Source organism: Euphorbia lathyris, chromosome 2 (assembly GCF_963576675.1).
Source record: "Euphorbia lathyris chromosome 2, ddEupLath1.1, whole genome shotgun sequence".
NCBI classification, from domain to species: Eukaryota; Viridiplantae; Streptophyta; class Magnoliopsida; order Malpighiales; family Euphorbiaceae; genus Euphorbia; species Euphorbia lathyris.
The window spans coordinates 131233432-131250950 of NC_088911.1; the positions used below are offsets into that span (position 1 = coordinate 131233432).

The window sequence follows — 17519 nt, forward strand, 5'->3', positions numbered from 1 at the left end:
AGTAATATATAGTGTTGAGATTCTAACTCAACATTATTTGAAATATATTAAAAAAGAACCATGCATGGATTCATTCCAAACAGGGATATTATGGTTGTTTGAAATAATGAGAGGCAATGAAACAAGATGTACTAATATGTTTAGAATGGATAAGAAGACATTGATAAATCTTTGTCGCGATCTTGGAGAGCATTATGGACTAGTTCAATCAAATAGAATATCTATTTTGGAGAAAGTTTGTATATTTTTATATGTACTCGCTCAAGGAGCTTCAAATCGAGCTGTTCAATAACGTTTCCAACACTCGGGTGAGACAGTTAATAGGATTTTTCATGAAGTGTTGAAAGTAATGATACAATTCTCAATGGACTTGATAAAACCTAAGGACCAAACATTTTCCACAATCCCACCTGAAATAGCTAACGATGAGAGATACATGCCATATTTTAAGGTAATTATTATTATGTTTATATTCTTAATTTTCTATATCATCATATTTTATAAACTATAAATACATAATGAAATTTTAGGATTGTATTGGAGCAATTGATGGAACTCACATACTAGCTTGTGTAAAAGAAAAAGAGATCATTCGATTTATTGGTAGAAAGGGAGTGCCTACACAAAATATTATGGCTGCCTGTAGCTTTGACATGTTATTCACATTTGTACTGACTGGTTGGGAAGGTACTGCTCATGATTCACGACTTTTCCAATATGTTATCAATAAAACAGAAGTAAATTTTCCTAAACCACCTCCAGGTAATCATATTCCAATTTTTTATTTTTTATTTTAGAATATGTATGTTATACTGTTTTATTTATGTATTTAAGGATATATGCAGGAAAATATTACGTGGTTGATGCTGGATATCCACAAATTGAAGGGTATCTTGCACTATATAAGGGAATAAGATATCATTTACCCGATTTTCAACGTGGTGGTCGACCAAATGGGCATAAAGAGACTTTCAATCGTTGGCACTCATCTCTTAGATGTTGTATTGAACGAACTTTTGGTGTTTGAAAAGCTAGGTGGAGAATATTACGAGCGATGCCTTCTTATGCATTTACTACACAGAGGGATATTGTGATTGCTTCAATGGCACTACATAATTATATTCGAAGAAACGCATTAGCAGATCCGGGCTTTAAACGTTTGGATGCATATCCGGATTTTGTGCCATATGACTCATTGACTAGTTTAAATGATGTTGATACAAATGAAAATCATGAGGAAACTGGAGCAACTCAAATGAACGTTTTGAGAGATCATATTACTTCCATCCTATTTAGAGATAAAAATTGATCTTTAAGTGAATAAATACTATAAATTTTTTATAGCAATTGAAATTTTAATATATAGTACTTTATGGAGAAAATGAAGTTATTTATAAATTATCATTTTTGTAATTTTTATTTAGTTATTTGTATTATTTTTAGGGTAAATAATTTATTAGTCCCCTAGTTTTTACCTAACACACAGTTTAGCTCCCTTATTTTGAAAAACACATTATAAGATCCCTAGCTTTTGTCAACATTAACCCTTTGGTCCTTTTCTCTAATTTTTTTAGACTTGTAATCGTTATATTTTAACATAAACACACTAGTACAAAAATGCTTATTTGTATCGCACTTTTTCAGGTTGTTGTGTCGCACTTTTGTGCGACACAACAGGGGTGCGACACAAGAACTTTGTATCGCTCTTGAGAGCGACACAATCTACTCATCCGTTGTGTCGTTTGTTACACACGCGCGACACAACATATGATACTTCTTGTGACGCACTCCAAGAGTGCGCGACACAAGCTTCCCGGTTAATCTGGTACACTTTGTATCGCTCTTTCACCACGCGTGACACAAAATATTAATTTTTTTTTTTAATTTTACAAAATTTTCCATCATCCAGAATAAAATTTTATAATAAAAAATTTACTTGATTCTACATAAATAGAAATTAAAAATTTAAATAGAATTAAATATAGAAAAAAAAAGAAATATTTAATAAGTAAAATAATAAGAATAAAAAAATAAGAATATCATAGAACATACAAAATGAGCAACTGAAACACCCAATAAACTTTGTTACAACAAAATGGTATATATAATAATCAATTTCAAACACAAACTGTAAACTTTCATTTAAAAGACAAATTAAGGCCGTTACACTCCATTATTCAAAGAAAGCATAAAAATAAACAAATCAAAACATAAAATTCATTTAATTAAATTCGCACATCAGGTATTAGCCAAGATATAATATAAGCTTCAATGGCCTTAAAAACTTCCATAGCCTTATCAGCAGCAGCCATAATAATGTCTTCATCAACCTCCGAATTTTCCTTTACGAAATACAAGCTTTTGCACTTAACACTGGTTTCTCCATCCAAACTCACCATTTCGAATTCATGAGTAACCTTATCAAGTGTTTCCATCCATGGCTCTCCTCCTATCACACTGTAACTGTGCTTCAAATTCTCTATGTCCGTTGATTCTATTTTCTTCTTGATATACTTGAACTCTGCTCCTGCATTTTCAATTTTTGACATGACAACACGATTTATAAACATATTCCTCTATTGACAGAAATGAAAATAAGAAATTACCTTCAGCAGCAAAGGAAGTTTTCTTGATGGTTCCAGGGCCTCCATTTCCTTCGAGAACTTCAATGGTGATTTGGCGAATAATTTTAGGGATAAAGTTATCTGATTCGAGGACAAAAATCTTGAACATGGTGGCTACGGGGACTGAAGTTATAATATCTCTATGAATTTTTAAAACACCAGCCATGCTTCTGATTAATGGGGTTTGGAAAATGATATTAAGGATTGAAAAAATGACTTGTTTATGTCTAACTGGTTTACGTGTTTAGCACAAAGCTCAGAAATGCTAGAGTTATGTCCCTGAAATTGCAAAAAGTTAAATCAACAAAAACAGCAGATTCTTTAACATGAAAGTAGTCAGAATGTTATATCTCATGGGGCATTCAATGTAAGTTTTAAAGCTTAATTAGGATATTTACATTAAATAAGGCAACGTCATGTTTTTTAGGAGCGATGGATTCTTTACGGCGTATTCTTCCCACTCTTCTTGATCAATCCTCCCATCACCCTTTTATATCTGCCTCGCTAAATGTCTGAATAATAGACATGAACATCAAAATCAGAAATCAAAGTGAGAACCGAACCCTCAAGAAGAGTGTACATCACATTGCATAATGCATACCTTGTCTATAATTGTTTCAATAACATCAGCAGATAAAACTAGATCAGATTCCTTCAATAAAGCCACTACCATCTCCTTCAACTGCAAATGATAGCACAATTGCCGGTTTTGGCCACCCTCCAACCTTCACCCTTATAATGTTTGAAATTACACAATATGGTAAAACTTGGACTTCATATATATTATGCATGTGTTCTCCTCCCATAAGCATATATGTATATTTTGAAGTAGGAGACAATATAATTTTAACTATGCCTTAGTAATTTGAGATGCATGTGAAATACTAGTATATTGATTAAAAGCTAGATTTGTATTTTATGCACAACTAAGACAAAAATACTGTTAGGACCAACACAACTAGACGTGTTTGTGTGTAAATATGAGAGAGGAGAGTGTTAGAAATAGAGACAAGAAATAACTAACAGCAAACAAAACCTGGAATTGAGCATATGTATGGGCAAGATGAAGAGAAGAAAAGGGTTAACATCAAACCACTTAAAGACCATATAGCCTAGATCCTACTCTCTTTCCAACCCTTAAATACCCAATCTTCTTTATCTGACAGATATCTATCCTCTCTCATATTTAATTCAGTTATCTTACCAATCTATATCCCTTACAACTCAACTCAACTCAATCCTCTTCATTTTCAAATTATACTCCATTAATGGCCAAACAACTAAAACAACTTCTATAAGAGAAGCAAGAACCTTTCGTATTAGAGCTTTACCTCTTGGAAAAAGGGTATTTGAGAAGACTTTTAACTCAATTGATCTTAAGAGAACCCAAAAGGATATTCCCAAATGTTCCAATCTACTAAGAGCTGTGTATAATCAGCTTATTTCCTTAAACGACAAACTCAAGGTCAAGACCTCAAATCCTAGAGATGTTGCAAAGACACCAGACTTAGGTAGGCTTTCTTCTGAAGAAAGCTCCACTTCACAGCAGAGAAAGATGACAATCAGAGTGACATAGGTTTTAATCTTCCCCTCTTTAGAATTAATTTTATTTCCTTATAAGGGTATGGACCAATTTTTATTTTGGTAGAACAACACAATTCTCAGAAAAAATACAACAAAAGTGGACTATGAGAAACACAATATTAAAGCTCTACAGAGTTATATGACCTCATAAGGTCGCAGTTCCTTATATGATGATTAAATTAACACGAGAGTCATACCTCTGCGAAAAGCAGGAATCCAATTTGAAGAGATGGCATCTCTACATGCCCGCATTGCAGCTACTGTAATATCTTGGCTGGGGCACACAATTTCACACACACACACACAATCAATGGATGAATAAAACCTCAAACAATTCGACTAATTAATCAAACAAGGATGGATAAAAGAGAGTTAGGGCAATGAATAGCATACATACCCATGTTGATCATAACCCACACCCATTTCCACAAAGAGGAGGTTAATAGGAGCGCTTGAACCGACAGTTTGATCGAGTGCACACAGTCCCACTTTGTTGGGCTTCCATAGGTATCGGTACGCGATGTGAAAATTGAAGGTTGGGGAGAATGTGAGAGAAATAGATTGGTTGAATTTTATGAGTAAAACTTAAGAGCGGGGAAATTCAGAAACCGATACTCTCGGCGAAGGAAGACGTCAGTGACAATTTTAGGATTGAGGAGGAAGCAGAAGCAGTAGGAGGCATTGAAGTTGTCCGATCGGAGGCTTTAAGGTGGCACAAGCCTTGCCACGGAGGAAGAAATCTCAGGCGGCCGGCTGTATAGGGAAGAAAGGAGGCGACGACAGTGATGGGGAAGAAGAAACAGAGAAGTTATTTTTTGGGTCTGATTTTTAGGGTTCAAGAACCTAGATAAATCTCCAATTATTTATCCTTTTTCATAGTTTACAATTTTTTAATTTCAAATCATTTTAATAAATGGTATAAATCTGTAATAATGGGTTAATCTATCAATATTTTTTCTAAAATTTATTTTTTTATATTTAAAAAATTATGATTAATATTAATATTATACCTATTATTAATTAATAGTTTTATACTAATTAATAGTTATAACATTATTTTTAATATATTATTATAATTAATTAAATTATTTTTTATTTTTAATTAATTTTTATGGGATAAATTTTTAAGTTTATATGTATGTACATGCTATTTGATTTTCATCTTTTTTTTTTAATTTCTTTGTATTTTAAGAAATGTGAAGAAAAAATAATTATATTCAAATAGTAGTTCGTATTAGTTGTGTCGCACTTTTAAAAAGGAGCGACACAAAGATAAGGCTCTTCTTGTGTCGCTTTTATAAAAGCGTGTCACAAAGATAACACACTTTTTGTGTCGCTTTGGTAAAGGCGCGTCACAAGCTTGCTTTTGTGTCACACTCTAAAACAGGCGATACAAGAAGTAACTCGTTTGTGACGCACGCTCTTAAAGCATGATACAAGTGATAACACAGAATACTTAGTTGTGTCGCGTTTATAGAACGTGCGACACTAGTTACTCTGTTGTGTCGCTTTATCTTCAAGCGCGACACAAGAGGTGCGACACAAGTGAGCATTTCTGTACTAGTGACAGATATATATAAAATAACAGAGTAACATGGTCAACTTGTATTGTACATTGGTTGACCTAAAAGCTATGATATGTTCGGTTAAAAATCTAAAAAATAGATAAAAGGACCACAAGATTAATATTGACAAAAGATAGTGACCTTAAAATGTGTTTTTTAAAATAGGGGGACTAAACAATGTGTTAGGTAAAAACTAGAGGACTAATAAATTATTTACCCTTATTTTTATAATTAATTTTATATATTTATTTAAAACATGTCCATATTAGTCATTTTACATACTAACAGCAACAGTCAATCATAGTTTTACCAAACACTAATAATCAAACAGCAAACCGCAACAACAAACAGCAGTTAAACCAAACGGGCCCTAAATCCCAAATTCAAAACAATATTTGAACTAATTTTTCTCCTAAACAACTACTACTCTAACTTTCTAATTTTTCGTTTCCTACATGTTTAGAAGAGAACCAACCACTCCCTGCTTCTCCATCTCTTATCTCTTTATTTAAATAAAATGTTTTTAGGGTTATATTTCATCTTTCTATTTACAATGTACACCAAACTGATTCATTCCTTGCATTCTTTTAGGGTCAGTTGTGCGTTAAAACTCTATTTTTTAATTTTGAATTCTAACTTGCCTTATGTATCCAGATTTATTTGATTTCTGAAGTTGCTTCTGTCATCTTCATTAATCGTGGTAAGCTCTATGAATTCATCAGAATGGTTTGATTTTTATAGTTTGGTTTTGGCTATCACTTTGAGTTTATTGTTGCTTTTTATTCTTTTTACAATTTTCCTTTTAAAGTCTACAAAGAAAGGTAAGTTCTTGGATGTCTATAGTTTTCTTTAAGATTGTTATTATATATGATTTGTTTTTAGGGGATTTTTTTTTCTTTATTGGATTAAAAGCTTTCTTTTGCTCAAATAGTGAAGTATTATTTTTCTATGCGATTGACTATATAAAACATTTTCATAATCTCGATTACCGTTCCAGATAATATCGACATTTTTGTGTCTTGACAAGACTCAACCTCAAGCTATTGGTGTTGCTTATTTCAGAACAAAATAGGTATGAGGATTGATCAAAATGCATTTTCAAAGGCTCAAGGTTTATACAGAACCTTTCCATTTATGGTCAAAAGTTTATAAATTAGGGTTGGTTTATATTTTAGTTTGTAAAATTAACATGATAATATATATTTAACATATAAAATTATAAATAAAATAAGATTATATTATGAGTTATTTTGAATAAAATAATATATGAATCAATAAATATTGTAGGTCTATAATTAGAATTATTTACAGTTAATAGCTACATACATTTATCTCTGGAAATATCCAGAGTTAATAACCAAAATAAAATATAATTTTTTATTTGTTGCAAGGAAGAAAAATCATAATCAATTGTAGTTATTCATATTTAAAAAAAACAATATATGTGCTTCAAAAAAACAATATATGAATAAAATTACATACTAACATTTTATATATAACTTTTTTATTGACTTGCAACATTAGACTGTTATTTGTTTGTTATTTATTTTCATTTTTTTGTTACATGCAGGGCCAGCCCTGGGCCTAGGCCAGGAGTGTGCCGGCCTAGGGCCCAATGCCGTAAGGAGACCCAAAAATTTTATTAGTATGAAAATATATATAAGTAATAGAAAATAATTTTAGTTCAAATTTAGTTCAGTGGCTTAGTGGTAAAGTGTGCATTTCCCCACCCCAAGGATCCTGTGTCCGATTCCTCACAAATGCATGCTTTTTAGATATCCTCAAAATAATAATAATGATCCCCTGTGTTCGGATTATGGAGAAAGCAAAACATAAAAATTTCCAAAATTGTTTTTTTAGATTCAAATTCACTTTTAAAAACTCATTTACAAATATTTATTTTAAGACTATAGGATATATTTATTGAATTTATGAATTTATGTCAAATAATACTTTAAGTTATGTTAAAGGTTTATAAATTAAAAGTCTAGAATATATTTATTAAAGTTTAAAATTTATGAATGGCAAAAAACATGATTAGACCTATGATTTTTCGTTTTTTTTGTTTATTAAGTCATTGATCTTTTATTTGGATACATTAAGCCCCTTATCATTTATTTTGGTCTCATTAAACCCCTAATGACCAAATTAGTAAGTTGTGAACATTTAATTCTGTTAAAAATACGTTATTAACTTCATCTATATTTGAAATTATTAAAAAAATATTTTTTACAATTTGAATTAAGGTTTGTACAGTTTTCTTATAACATATTACACATCCAAAACTGTTTTCAAACAGTTAAAAAATACAAAATTTGAATGCATGTACAATGAATAACATTCTTTTAACATAATTAAATATTCACAACTTACTAATTTGGTCACCAGGGGCTTAATAAGACAAAAAATAAATGATCGGAGGCTTAATATATCCAAATAAAAGATCAATGGCCTAATAAACCAAAAAATGAAAGATTAGAAGCCTAATGATGCTTTTTGCCTTTATGAATTAAGGTCTAAATTTTTTAAATTAGAGTATTAAATCATACTTTATTTCTTATATACGAAAAATAATGACATTGAAAAGTAATTTTGATGATATGATTTAATTGTACTTTTTGTAACCAATTGTGATATTAATGTAAAAAGCTCTAAAAATTATTTAGTTTTTTTTTTATCCATATAAGTTAAATTTTTCTTATGAAAATAGTATAAGAGGTAAATGTTATCAAATAATACCACATTAGCAAAATACTAAAATTTTAGATACCACATTGTTAAATAGAAGTTTAATCTATAATTTAAAGAAATTATAAACATCTAATACTTTTTTATTTATCATGTGTTGAAATACATTTTAAATTTTGTTACGTAAAATATTTTTTTTTTATTAAAGGAGCCTTTATTATTATTCCGCCTAGGGCCCATAGATTACCAGGACCGGCCCTGGTTACATGTGCTAATTTTCTACTTAAAATTGTTAAGTTTCTACATTTCATGTATTTTACCATTGGCAAAAGGTTACTTTTAGTCTTTTTATTCAACAAACACCAAAAAAAATTTAGCTATTTCTGCAAATATCCATTGGATAAAGATTTTGGACAAAAAGGTGGTGCCAATGAAGTAAAATTTTATATGAACCAACCAATTTGTCCAAGTTGTTACGAAATAATTAGGTTGAATCACATAGAGATCTATCCTATTTTTAATATTTAGATTCTAGATTTTTTTGTGACTTGATTGGATTAAATTGAGTTTTATTGATTGTTTATTGGTTTCTTCTTAATAGGCAATGACATATGGACAAAAATTCTAATTTGATATATATACCTAGGTTAAAATGGTTGATTTTTTTTATATTTTTTGATTGGACATGGCAACTTTCAACAAAAACCAATTTGAGTTGGATTCAAAAGCTTTATACTTCTCATCAGTCTTAGTGTATATTTAATCGGATTTGAATTTACATGTATATTGTGATGGTGCTATATAAATTAAATATTATTATTTTATTTTCATATTTACTTTAAATAATCTTTTTATAGATAAATATAATAATATAATTAAAATAAATATATTAAATTTTTATCACTAAAAAAGGAGGAAGTGACACATCAGTTCCATCGTTACTGTTTTATATTATATATAGATAGATATGTAGAGAATTAGAGAGATTTTAGAGATTAATTTAAATTATGTAGAGCTCTTAGATATAGTACGGATAAAATAATTTTTTTATAGATAAATATAATAATATAATTAAAATAAATATATTAAATTTTTTATCACTGAAAAAGGAGGAAGTGATACCTTAGTTCCATCGTTACTGTTTTATATTATATATAGATGTGTAGAGAATTAGAGAGATTTTATGGATTAATTTAAATTTTTAGAACTCTTAGATATAGTACGGACAAAATAATCTTTTTATAGATAAATATAATAATATAATTAAAATTAATATATTAAATTTTTTATCAGTAAAAAAGAGGAAGTGACATCTCAATTCCATCGTTATTATTTTATATTATATACAGATTTTATACGTAGAAAATCAAAGAATAAGTTGGATCTAATTCTACGAAATACAGAAAAAAAAGTGCTTATTTTGTTATAAATAGAATCCATGTTTTAACTTAAATAATACTGATATGGATTAATTCGTGACATGTTCGTTTTAATCGTAAACTAACAAAGATGTTCTTCTCTAGTTAAACTAGAAGGAGTGAATCTCGGGTTTCATGGACTAAATCCATAGGAATAGTGAAATCCCCATTGTTGAAGGTGAAAACCTTAACACACTTCAATGAAGAAGAAAATATATTTTGTATTGATAAAAGTTAAGTATTACAATAGAAAGAGATGAATTTTAAAACCTAATTGCCAAATTACATAAAGGGCAATTTGCAAAGCTAAGTAATAATATAAAGATAAGGCTAAATTGGGTTAATGATAAAAGGAGTGGCATGGATGGTAAATAGTAAGTAGCATGAGTTGTAAATAAGGAAGATCATAAATGGCCCCCCTCATGAGAACTTGGTGAAGAAGTTTACTCCAGGCGGGACACGCCCCACGGGGGTCTTGCTACGCCCCGCATAGTCAAGTTCCTGGACTTGACGCATCTCGTTGATGAAGTTCACGCGTGGTGTCCCTGGTGTTACGCCCCGCGTAGTTGACCTCCTGGGTATAACTTGCTCCGGATGCCTGATCTGCGCCCCGCGTGTATGAGCTCTTGAGCTGTCCTCCGGAAGTAGGATCCTCCATGCACTGGCTAATACGTTCCGCGTGGAATGCTAGTGACCTCCCTTCCGCGTGTTTTCCCCTTTTTACGGTAGCCCCGGATTCACGCCCCACGTGTTCTATTTTACGCTCCGCATAAAGCAAGATGCCCTCATCAAATACAAATTTCTAACTTGCAACGGTATTTTATTTATTAATTTAATTTTATAAATAGCTGCAACGATATTTATATATTCATTTATCAATTAATTTAATATTTCAGATTAGGTAATTAACATATATGAATATTTTTTTATAAAAAACTTAAGATAAAATAACATGTGATATTAATTTTGTATTTTTGTATGCAAAAACAAATAAAAGGACTAAAATTAATGGTGGAGAGGACGACATGACCAAATTAAGAGAGTTTGAACTTGAGAAAATTCTAATACCTCTCTTAATGTCATGTCTGTGATCAAAATTTATAATATTTATATTTTAATAATATTTAGAGAAAAATACAAAAATAACCTTGTGGTTTATTCGATTTGTAAAGATAATCGACATGGTTTAAAAGTTTACAAATAGAAGTTTGTGTCTTTTGCAGTTTATATCCGTTATTTCTTTAAAAATTATTGTCGTGAATATTTATCCAAAAAAGGGGCGATTTTGAACAATTAAAAAGACCGACTTTGTTCGATCCTCACCTTTGGGAATGGAAACAATTTCGTGGCCAGTAGTCTCACTCATAGAGGTGCAAACCATCTGCGAAAGAGATAGTCACTGTTGTCGACGGTGGATACCCTTACGAACAAAAAAAAAAACCGACTTTGAAAATTATCTAAAATTCAAGGTCAACTTTGCAAATTTACTAAATCACAAATATTGTTTGGTCGAAAAATTGACTCGCAGATCCTTTAACTGTAAAATTCACAAAGTACAGATCTCTGGTTGTAAACTTCTAATCCACGAGGACTGTTTTTGTAAATCGGCAAGACCACAAGATTTATTTTTATATTTTCTTCTAACAATCTTTGCTTTTGAAAAAAAAAATTATATATATATATATATTGGTCAAGAAACATTTAATTTGAAGCATAAATATCAATATGAGACAAATGTGTGCAAAATGAAATTAATTATTTGAAAATTTAATTAATCTAATTCTAGAGAATGTTACAGTGGTGTAAGGTGGACATACAATTAAAATTAAATAACTTGTGTCCTTCAATAAAGACATTAACTTGTGTCCTTCAATAAAGACATAATATTTATTTGACTCCTCAAACTAAAATTTCAGAGTAAATTAGAACAGTAAATTATTAAAATCATCATCTAGTCCCTAAACTAAGCAAAACTCATCAGTTCAGTCCTCAAGAAGTAAAAAGCATCAATTGGGTCATCATTGAAAATCATTCAGTTGAACAGTTTTAAACCCTCTTTCCCAAATTCATTTTAAGCCAATATAGAGATTATTACAGTCAATGTCAAATAGTCACAGTTTCTGATTTTATCTAGGATGAAAATTGAATTGATGATTTTGGCTCAGCTAAGTGACATAATTAATGATTTTGATAGTTTAAGGTGCTAATTGACTTTAAATTTTTATTTTAGAGGTTTAAATGAGTATTATGCTTCAATAAAAGCCAAGTTTATATTTATATTTATATAACTAAATACTTTCATATGCAAAAACCAATAGAGGATTAAAGAGTTAATCAAGATAAACTTTGAGGACCTTAAAATATATATGGATTATAAGTCTCCAAAATTGAAATCCCTAAAGCGTCAGTTCATATTCAAAATTTCTAATATCTCGTTGACTTCACATTTTTCTCTCTTCTCTCTCTTTAAAGATTATTATTTACCATTAATAACATTTTCTTTATTAACCACTCTAAAACCCTCAATTCAATAAAATTTACCTTTTCTATAAAAAGTAGTGTAATAAATAAAAATTGACTCATATATCCTTTTAACTGCAAAATTTATAAAATACAAATCTTTATTTGAAAACTTTTAAACTCTTATGATTGTTTTTATAAATCGGCAAATTACAAAATTTATTTTTATACTTTTCTCGAATAATTGCTTTTGAAATAAAAAATTTATATATATATATATATATTGGTAAAAAAATATATGAGAAAAATGTATGTTAAATATTACGTGGTGTAAGGTGAAAATACAATTAAAATTAAATAACTTGTGTCCTTCAATAAATGATAAATTATATATATATATATATATATATATATATAACATTAAAAAAGTTTGTATTTATATAACTAAGGGTAGTTTTATACTTTCATATGGAAAAACAAATAAATGACTAAAGAATTAATTAAGTTTACATTTACCATTTTCTTTACGACGCTTCAATTGAATTCACTTTATCTTAAAGTATATGTGAGTTGATTTGGCTCGACTTTCCATTTTTCTCCCTAAAATTACTCCCCAAAATTGAAATCTCATTGATTATTCCTTTTTCTCTCCTCTCTCTCTAAACATTCTCCTTTCCAAAATTGAAATCTCATTGAGTGTCCATTTTTTTTCCAAAATTAACTCCTCAAAATTGAAATACCATTAACTTTCCATCTTCTCTTGTCTTTCTCTGTTCTTCCTCTAAAGATTATAAATCGAAATCACATTGACTTTCCACTTTTCTCCCTAAAATTAGTTCTCCAAAATTGAAATCTCACTTTCCATATTTCTCTGTTCCCTCTTCTCTATATTCTTCCTCTAAAGATTATAAATTAAAATCTCACTCTAAAAACCATACCTTGTTAACCACTCTAAACACCATACCTTCTTCCTATTCTTCATTCTTCAACAGTCCTAGAAGATTACTAATGGAGAAACAAGTGATCTTTATCGACTCTGCTACTTCACCTCCACCCAAGGATGGTTATGGTAAGAACCATGGAAAAAAGTCTTCAAATATGATACTTCCATTGAAATCCTTTTACATCTGATTTCGTATTCTACACTTCCATGGATTTTTTTTCTTTCTGATTTTCCTGTTCCATTTGTATGTTAAATTTTCATTCACTTTTTAAAATTTCCCAATTATTTGTTCTTTGAAACATTTATGTTCTTGTGTTCATATTTCTGTTTATATGTTAGAATTATATGACTTATTAGCTGTTCTTTGTCTTCCTTATATTGAAATTGAAAAGGCGAGCACTCTGGCAAAAAAAGAAAGGAATGTAGCACTTCAACCTACTCTTCTCCAATAAAGTTACAGAGAAAACGTAGAAGATATGTTCCTTCTCACATTCTCCAAGCAGTAGGGAGAAGACTTGAGTTTGGTGATGATGTCAATTTGAAGGATGATCCATCTAGAGTTTATGGATCATCACCTGATTTACCTATACTAATCCTTGATTCAGATATTGGGTTTGATAGTTTCAACCAATCAAGATTTTATGGGACAACCACTGATATACCTATGATAATCTTGGATTCTGATTCTGATTCTGATGCCAATGATGGATGGGAGGGGTACTTTAATCCTCATCAACTTCCACAAACGCCGCCTTTATCTGTAAGGATCAATTTTGTTCTTCAATTAGTATGCTTGACTAAAGTCTTTTGTCTCGATCATAAAATGACAAATTGGGCTTTTCTAAATCTGAAATTAAACTTGGAAAGAATAGTATATATGGTCTTTTGATTGGTGTGTTTTCATATTCAGGGAAGGGGTTGTGTGGAGGCCAGTGCATCAAAACAAGTAAAGGAATGGACTAATATACCTATTATAATCCTGGACTCTGAAGATATTGATGCTAACACTGAATATTTGCATCAGAAAGATTCCTTGATTGAAACTGCTCAAGAAATTCCAAAGTATCCTCCTCAGATTAATGATGTAGATGGCGTTGCAAATGATGATTTTTCTAAGCTTTGGGACGAGATGACAGTTGCATTAGAGTGTTCCAAGGTATACCAATAGCTTAACTTACAACTTTACTGTGAATTCTGAAATTCCACTTGTTTGTTACTTTCTTCTATTTTTGCCTTAGCTGTATATTGCTTTTGATAGGACTCTCCTGCTGCTGCGGCTGCGACCGGTGAATGCGTGGAAGAACATGGAGATGAGTGTGACCATTCTCTTATCTTGAAGGATGATCTCGGTCATGTTTGTCGCATTTGTGGAGTTATTCAGAAAGGCATTGATACCATAATTGAGTTTCCATCGCCTAAGGTACAAGAATTCTCTTACCAATTTTTGTTTCCAATAATTAATTCAAGGATGGAAAATACTATCAATTAAGACATTCTTCCATGGATAACAAATATATATCTTATCTTTTGTGCTTTCTCTCTTTAAATGATATCTTTTGAATGGTAATTCTAAATTGAGATAGTATTGGTTACATTTTTTTCACTAAATTTCCAGGGGAAAAGAAGTGCTAGAACTTATGAGCCTAGAAGCACCCGTTACAGCCCGTGATTTAATGGTAGCAGGAATTTCTGCTCATCCAAGGCATAAAGGGCATATGAAACTCCACCAAGTAGAAGGGATTCAATTTTCTTTGTAGATAATCCAGGGGGTTGTATATTAGCCCATGATCCTGGTTCAGGGAAGACATTATTCACAGTTTTCTAGCCCGGTATCCAGATGCCAGACCATTGGTTTTGCTGCCTAAAGGGATCTTGGAAGAATGAGTTCCTGAAATGGCAGGTGGAGGAAATTCCTCTGCATGATTTTTACAGTTGGAAAGCTGAGAATCGGTCTCAGCAGTTGTCTATATTGAGAAAATCAGTGAAGAAAAAGAGCAGATGAATGTAAAGATACAATTCTAAGACTCCCTGCAATTCTTCGAGAAATGCGGAAACTGATTTGGGCGAAGCTACACTTTACTAGATCTTGGTAACTACTATGATAATCATTATGGTACTATGACACCAAAAATTAATGGTCTTTTCTAGCAGGAGTGACATTGCAGATGAATGTAAAGATATATAATATGAAGGACATACTCCGATAAATGAGGAAACTGATGTACTTCGGCCTCTATGGTATAGTTACAGACATTTTCGGTGAGAGAAATACTGAAAATAATTCTGAAATGGTCTTTTCCATGAGGTGGTCTCTAGGGAGATTGGTGAGCAAACAACAATTTATTACTTTGCATAGATATCTTCTCAGTTGACATTTCTTACTTGGTATGAGAATGATGCTGCAGCTTCCTTTTGTGAACCTCAGTTGCCTGCCAGGTCTGATCTATCCAGTGATCCTGCGAATTCTCACTTGTTCTCCATTGTTTGCACATCAATTTGGCAAAATTGGACTCATTCTTACTTGATTCACATCACCAGGGATGGTCCATTCAGGTTCTAGTGTTTTTGAAGATGAATGTGGTCTAATTTTCTAAGTCTACTGAAGCTTAGAGGTATAGACGTACCTGAGATGAAAAGCTCTTTAGAGAAATGGTTAGTGCAGCTTCATCAATTCTCTCCCCTTTGGGAGAAGATCCATTAAGGAAACACCTTGTTGAAACTCCTACTCGGTGGTTCCTGATGCTAGTTGTACATAAAGATGAAGTTCAGATGCTGAGGAAGTTGGATATGTTCAAGCCAACTTCATTTGGAAGTGCCATTTACATTTACCTGGTTCTCAAGTCTTTTTCACATGTATTGTTGAAAAATAGAGAGGTTTACAACTAGCAGATATATTACACAATTGATTTTGTGGATTTTAGACCTCAAACATCCTTATTCTTTTCTATAAAGTAAAGGGCTACTCGATTTGGAAAGAGCTACTCTAAAGAAAAGCTATTCTATTGGTATTCAGTCGAAAGGCTTTCAGTTTCAGAGATGACTCTTCTAAGGTTAAGGTGAATCTCGGTTGATATTGAAATATAAGTCTGGCCTATCTAGATGGTCCAATGGATATCTAATCCGCGGCTCAAATAGAAGAATGGACTGTCCATGACTTATCTAGGGAGAGACTTCCAGGTGGTTCGCCAGGACAAACCTTGCTTAAAAGGTATTGTCCACAGTTACATGGGTTGAGCTTTCATTCATCTCAGATGCACAGTGAACCACGAGAGAGGAGCGAATACCTTTGATATTGATATTGATATTCCCGGATCCAGTTATGATCGTCATCGAGCAGGAAATAGGAAGAGAATCGGAATCTATGGGACTAGGAATTGAAGTACGAAACAGAAATAAGTTATTGAAAAGCATTTTATTGTTCCTATTCTTGTTATAAAACTGGACGATTGAAGTACGAAACAGAAATACGAACTTGAGGAATAAAAGTACGAAACAGAAATACTGTGTTGGTCGATTTGGACTGACCTGAATAACTGGACGTGGAATAAAGCGCACACTCCGGCCACTATTCTCTTCAGCAATGCGACAATGCTTCTATCTCGTTGGCAGCAGGCCCAACTACTCTATCGGACTCCTCAGCATTGCTGCACCAGCTCCTCTGTCTCCTTGGCAGCCCCCGCCGAATGGTAAGCTCAAGATCAACTTTGATGTCGCATTGTTTGTTGATCAGTCTTTAGTGGGCTTCGACTGGCTTGCTCGGTATTCCTCGAGCTCTTTTGTGGCCTGCTGTAATGGCCTTATTGACTGTACCCTGGATGCTCTGCTTGACGAGTCTCTATCTTGCTGTAAAAGGTGAATGAACCATACTGCACATGTGTTGGCTCGATCGGTTGGTTGGTTGGTTCTATATCTGATTATGAAGTTTGGTTTGATTTACCTCCTCCTTTTTTGTCTAATGCTGTGAATTTTGAGTTATAAAATCTCTTTCCCTCTGTAGAAAAAATATAATTGTGCTTGTTGATTTTATTTATCCAAACGGAAATGAGATTTCCCCTTATTTATATGTTTTCTCATATTTTCATTTTCTATATTTATTATAAATCTCATTTTAAACAACATAGTTTGAGTTAATTAAGTTAGCATTTAGTTTCTATAGTTAATTTAATGTATGTTTTTATATTATTCAAGTAATTCCCTCAAAAAAAAAAAAAGCATACAATATACACAAGCAACCAAT

General features: G+C 31.5%; 2 protein-coding genes across 2 annotated transcripts; one reads left to right on the forward strand and one right to left on the reverse strand.

The window, feature by feature from the left end:
- Positions 1-2225: 2225 nt before the first annotated feature.
- LOC136217489 (major allergen Pru av 1-like) lies at positions 2226-2790 on the reverse strand. Its single transcript, XM_066004086.1, has 2 exons — positions 2607-2790; positions 2226-2527 (listed from the first exon to the last, which is right to left on the reverse strand). Exons 1-2 carry the CDS (start codon positions 2788-2790, stop codon positions 2226-2228), a joined length of 486 nt encoding a protein of 161 aa, XP_065860158.1.
- Positions 2791-14105: 11315 nt separating this feature from the next.
- Positions 14106-15842, forward strand: LOC136220233 (uncharacterized). Its single transcript, XM_066008020.1, has 4 exons — positions 14106-14117; positions 14193-14438; positions 14541-14702; positions 15639-15842. Exons 1-4 carry the CDS (start codon positions 14106-14108, stop codon positions 15840-15842), a joined length of 624 nt encoding a protein of 207 aa, XP_065864092.1.
- Positions 15843-17519: the final 1677 nt, after the last annotated feature.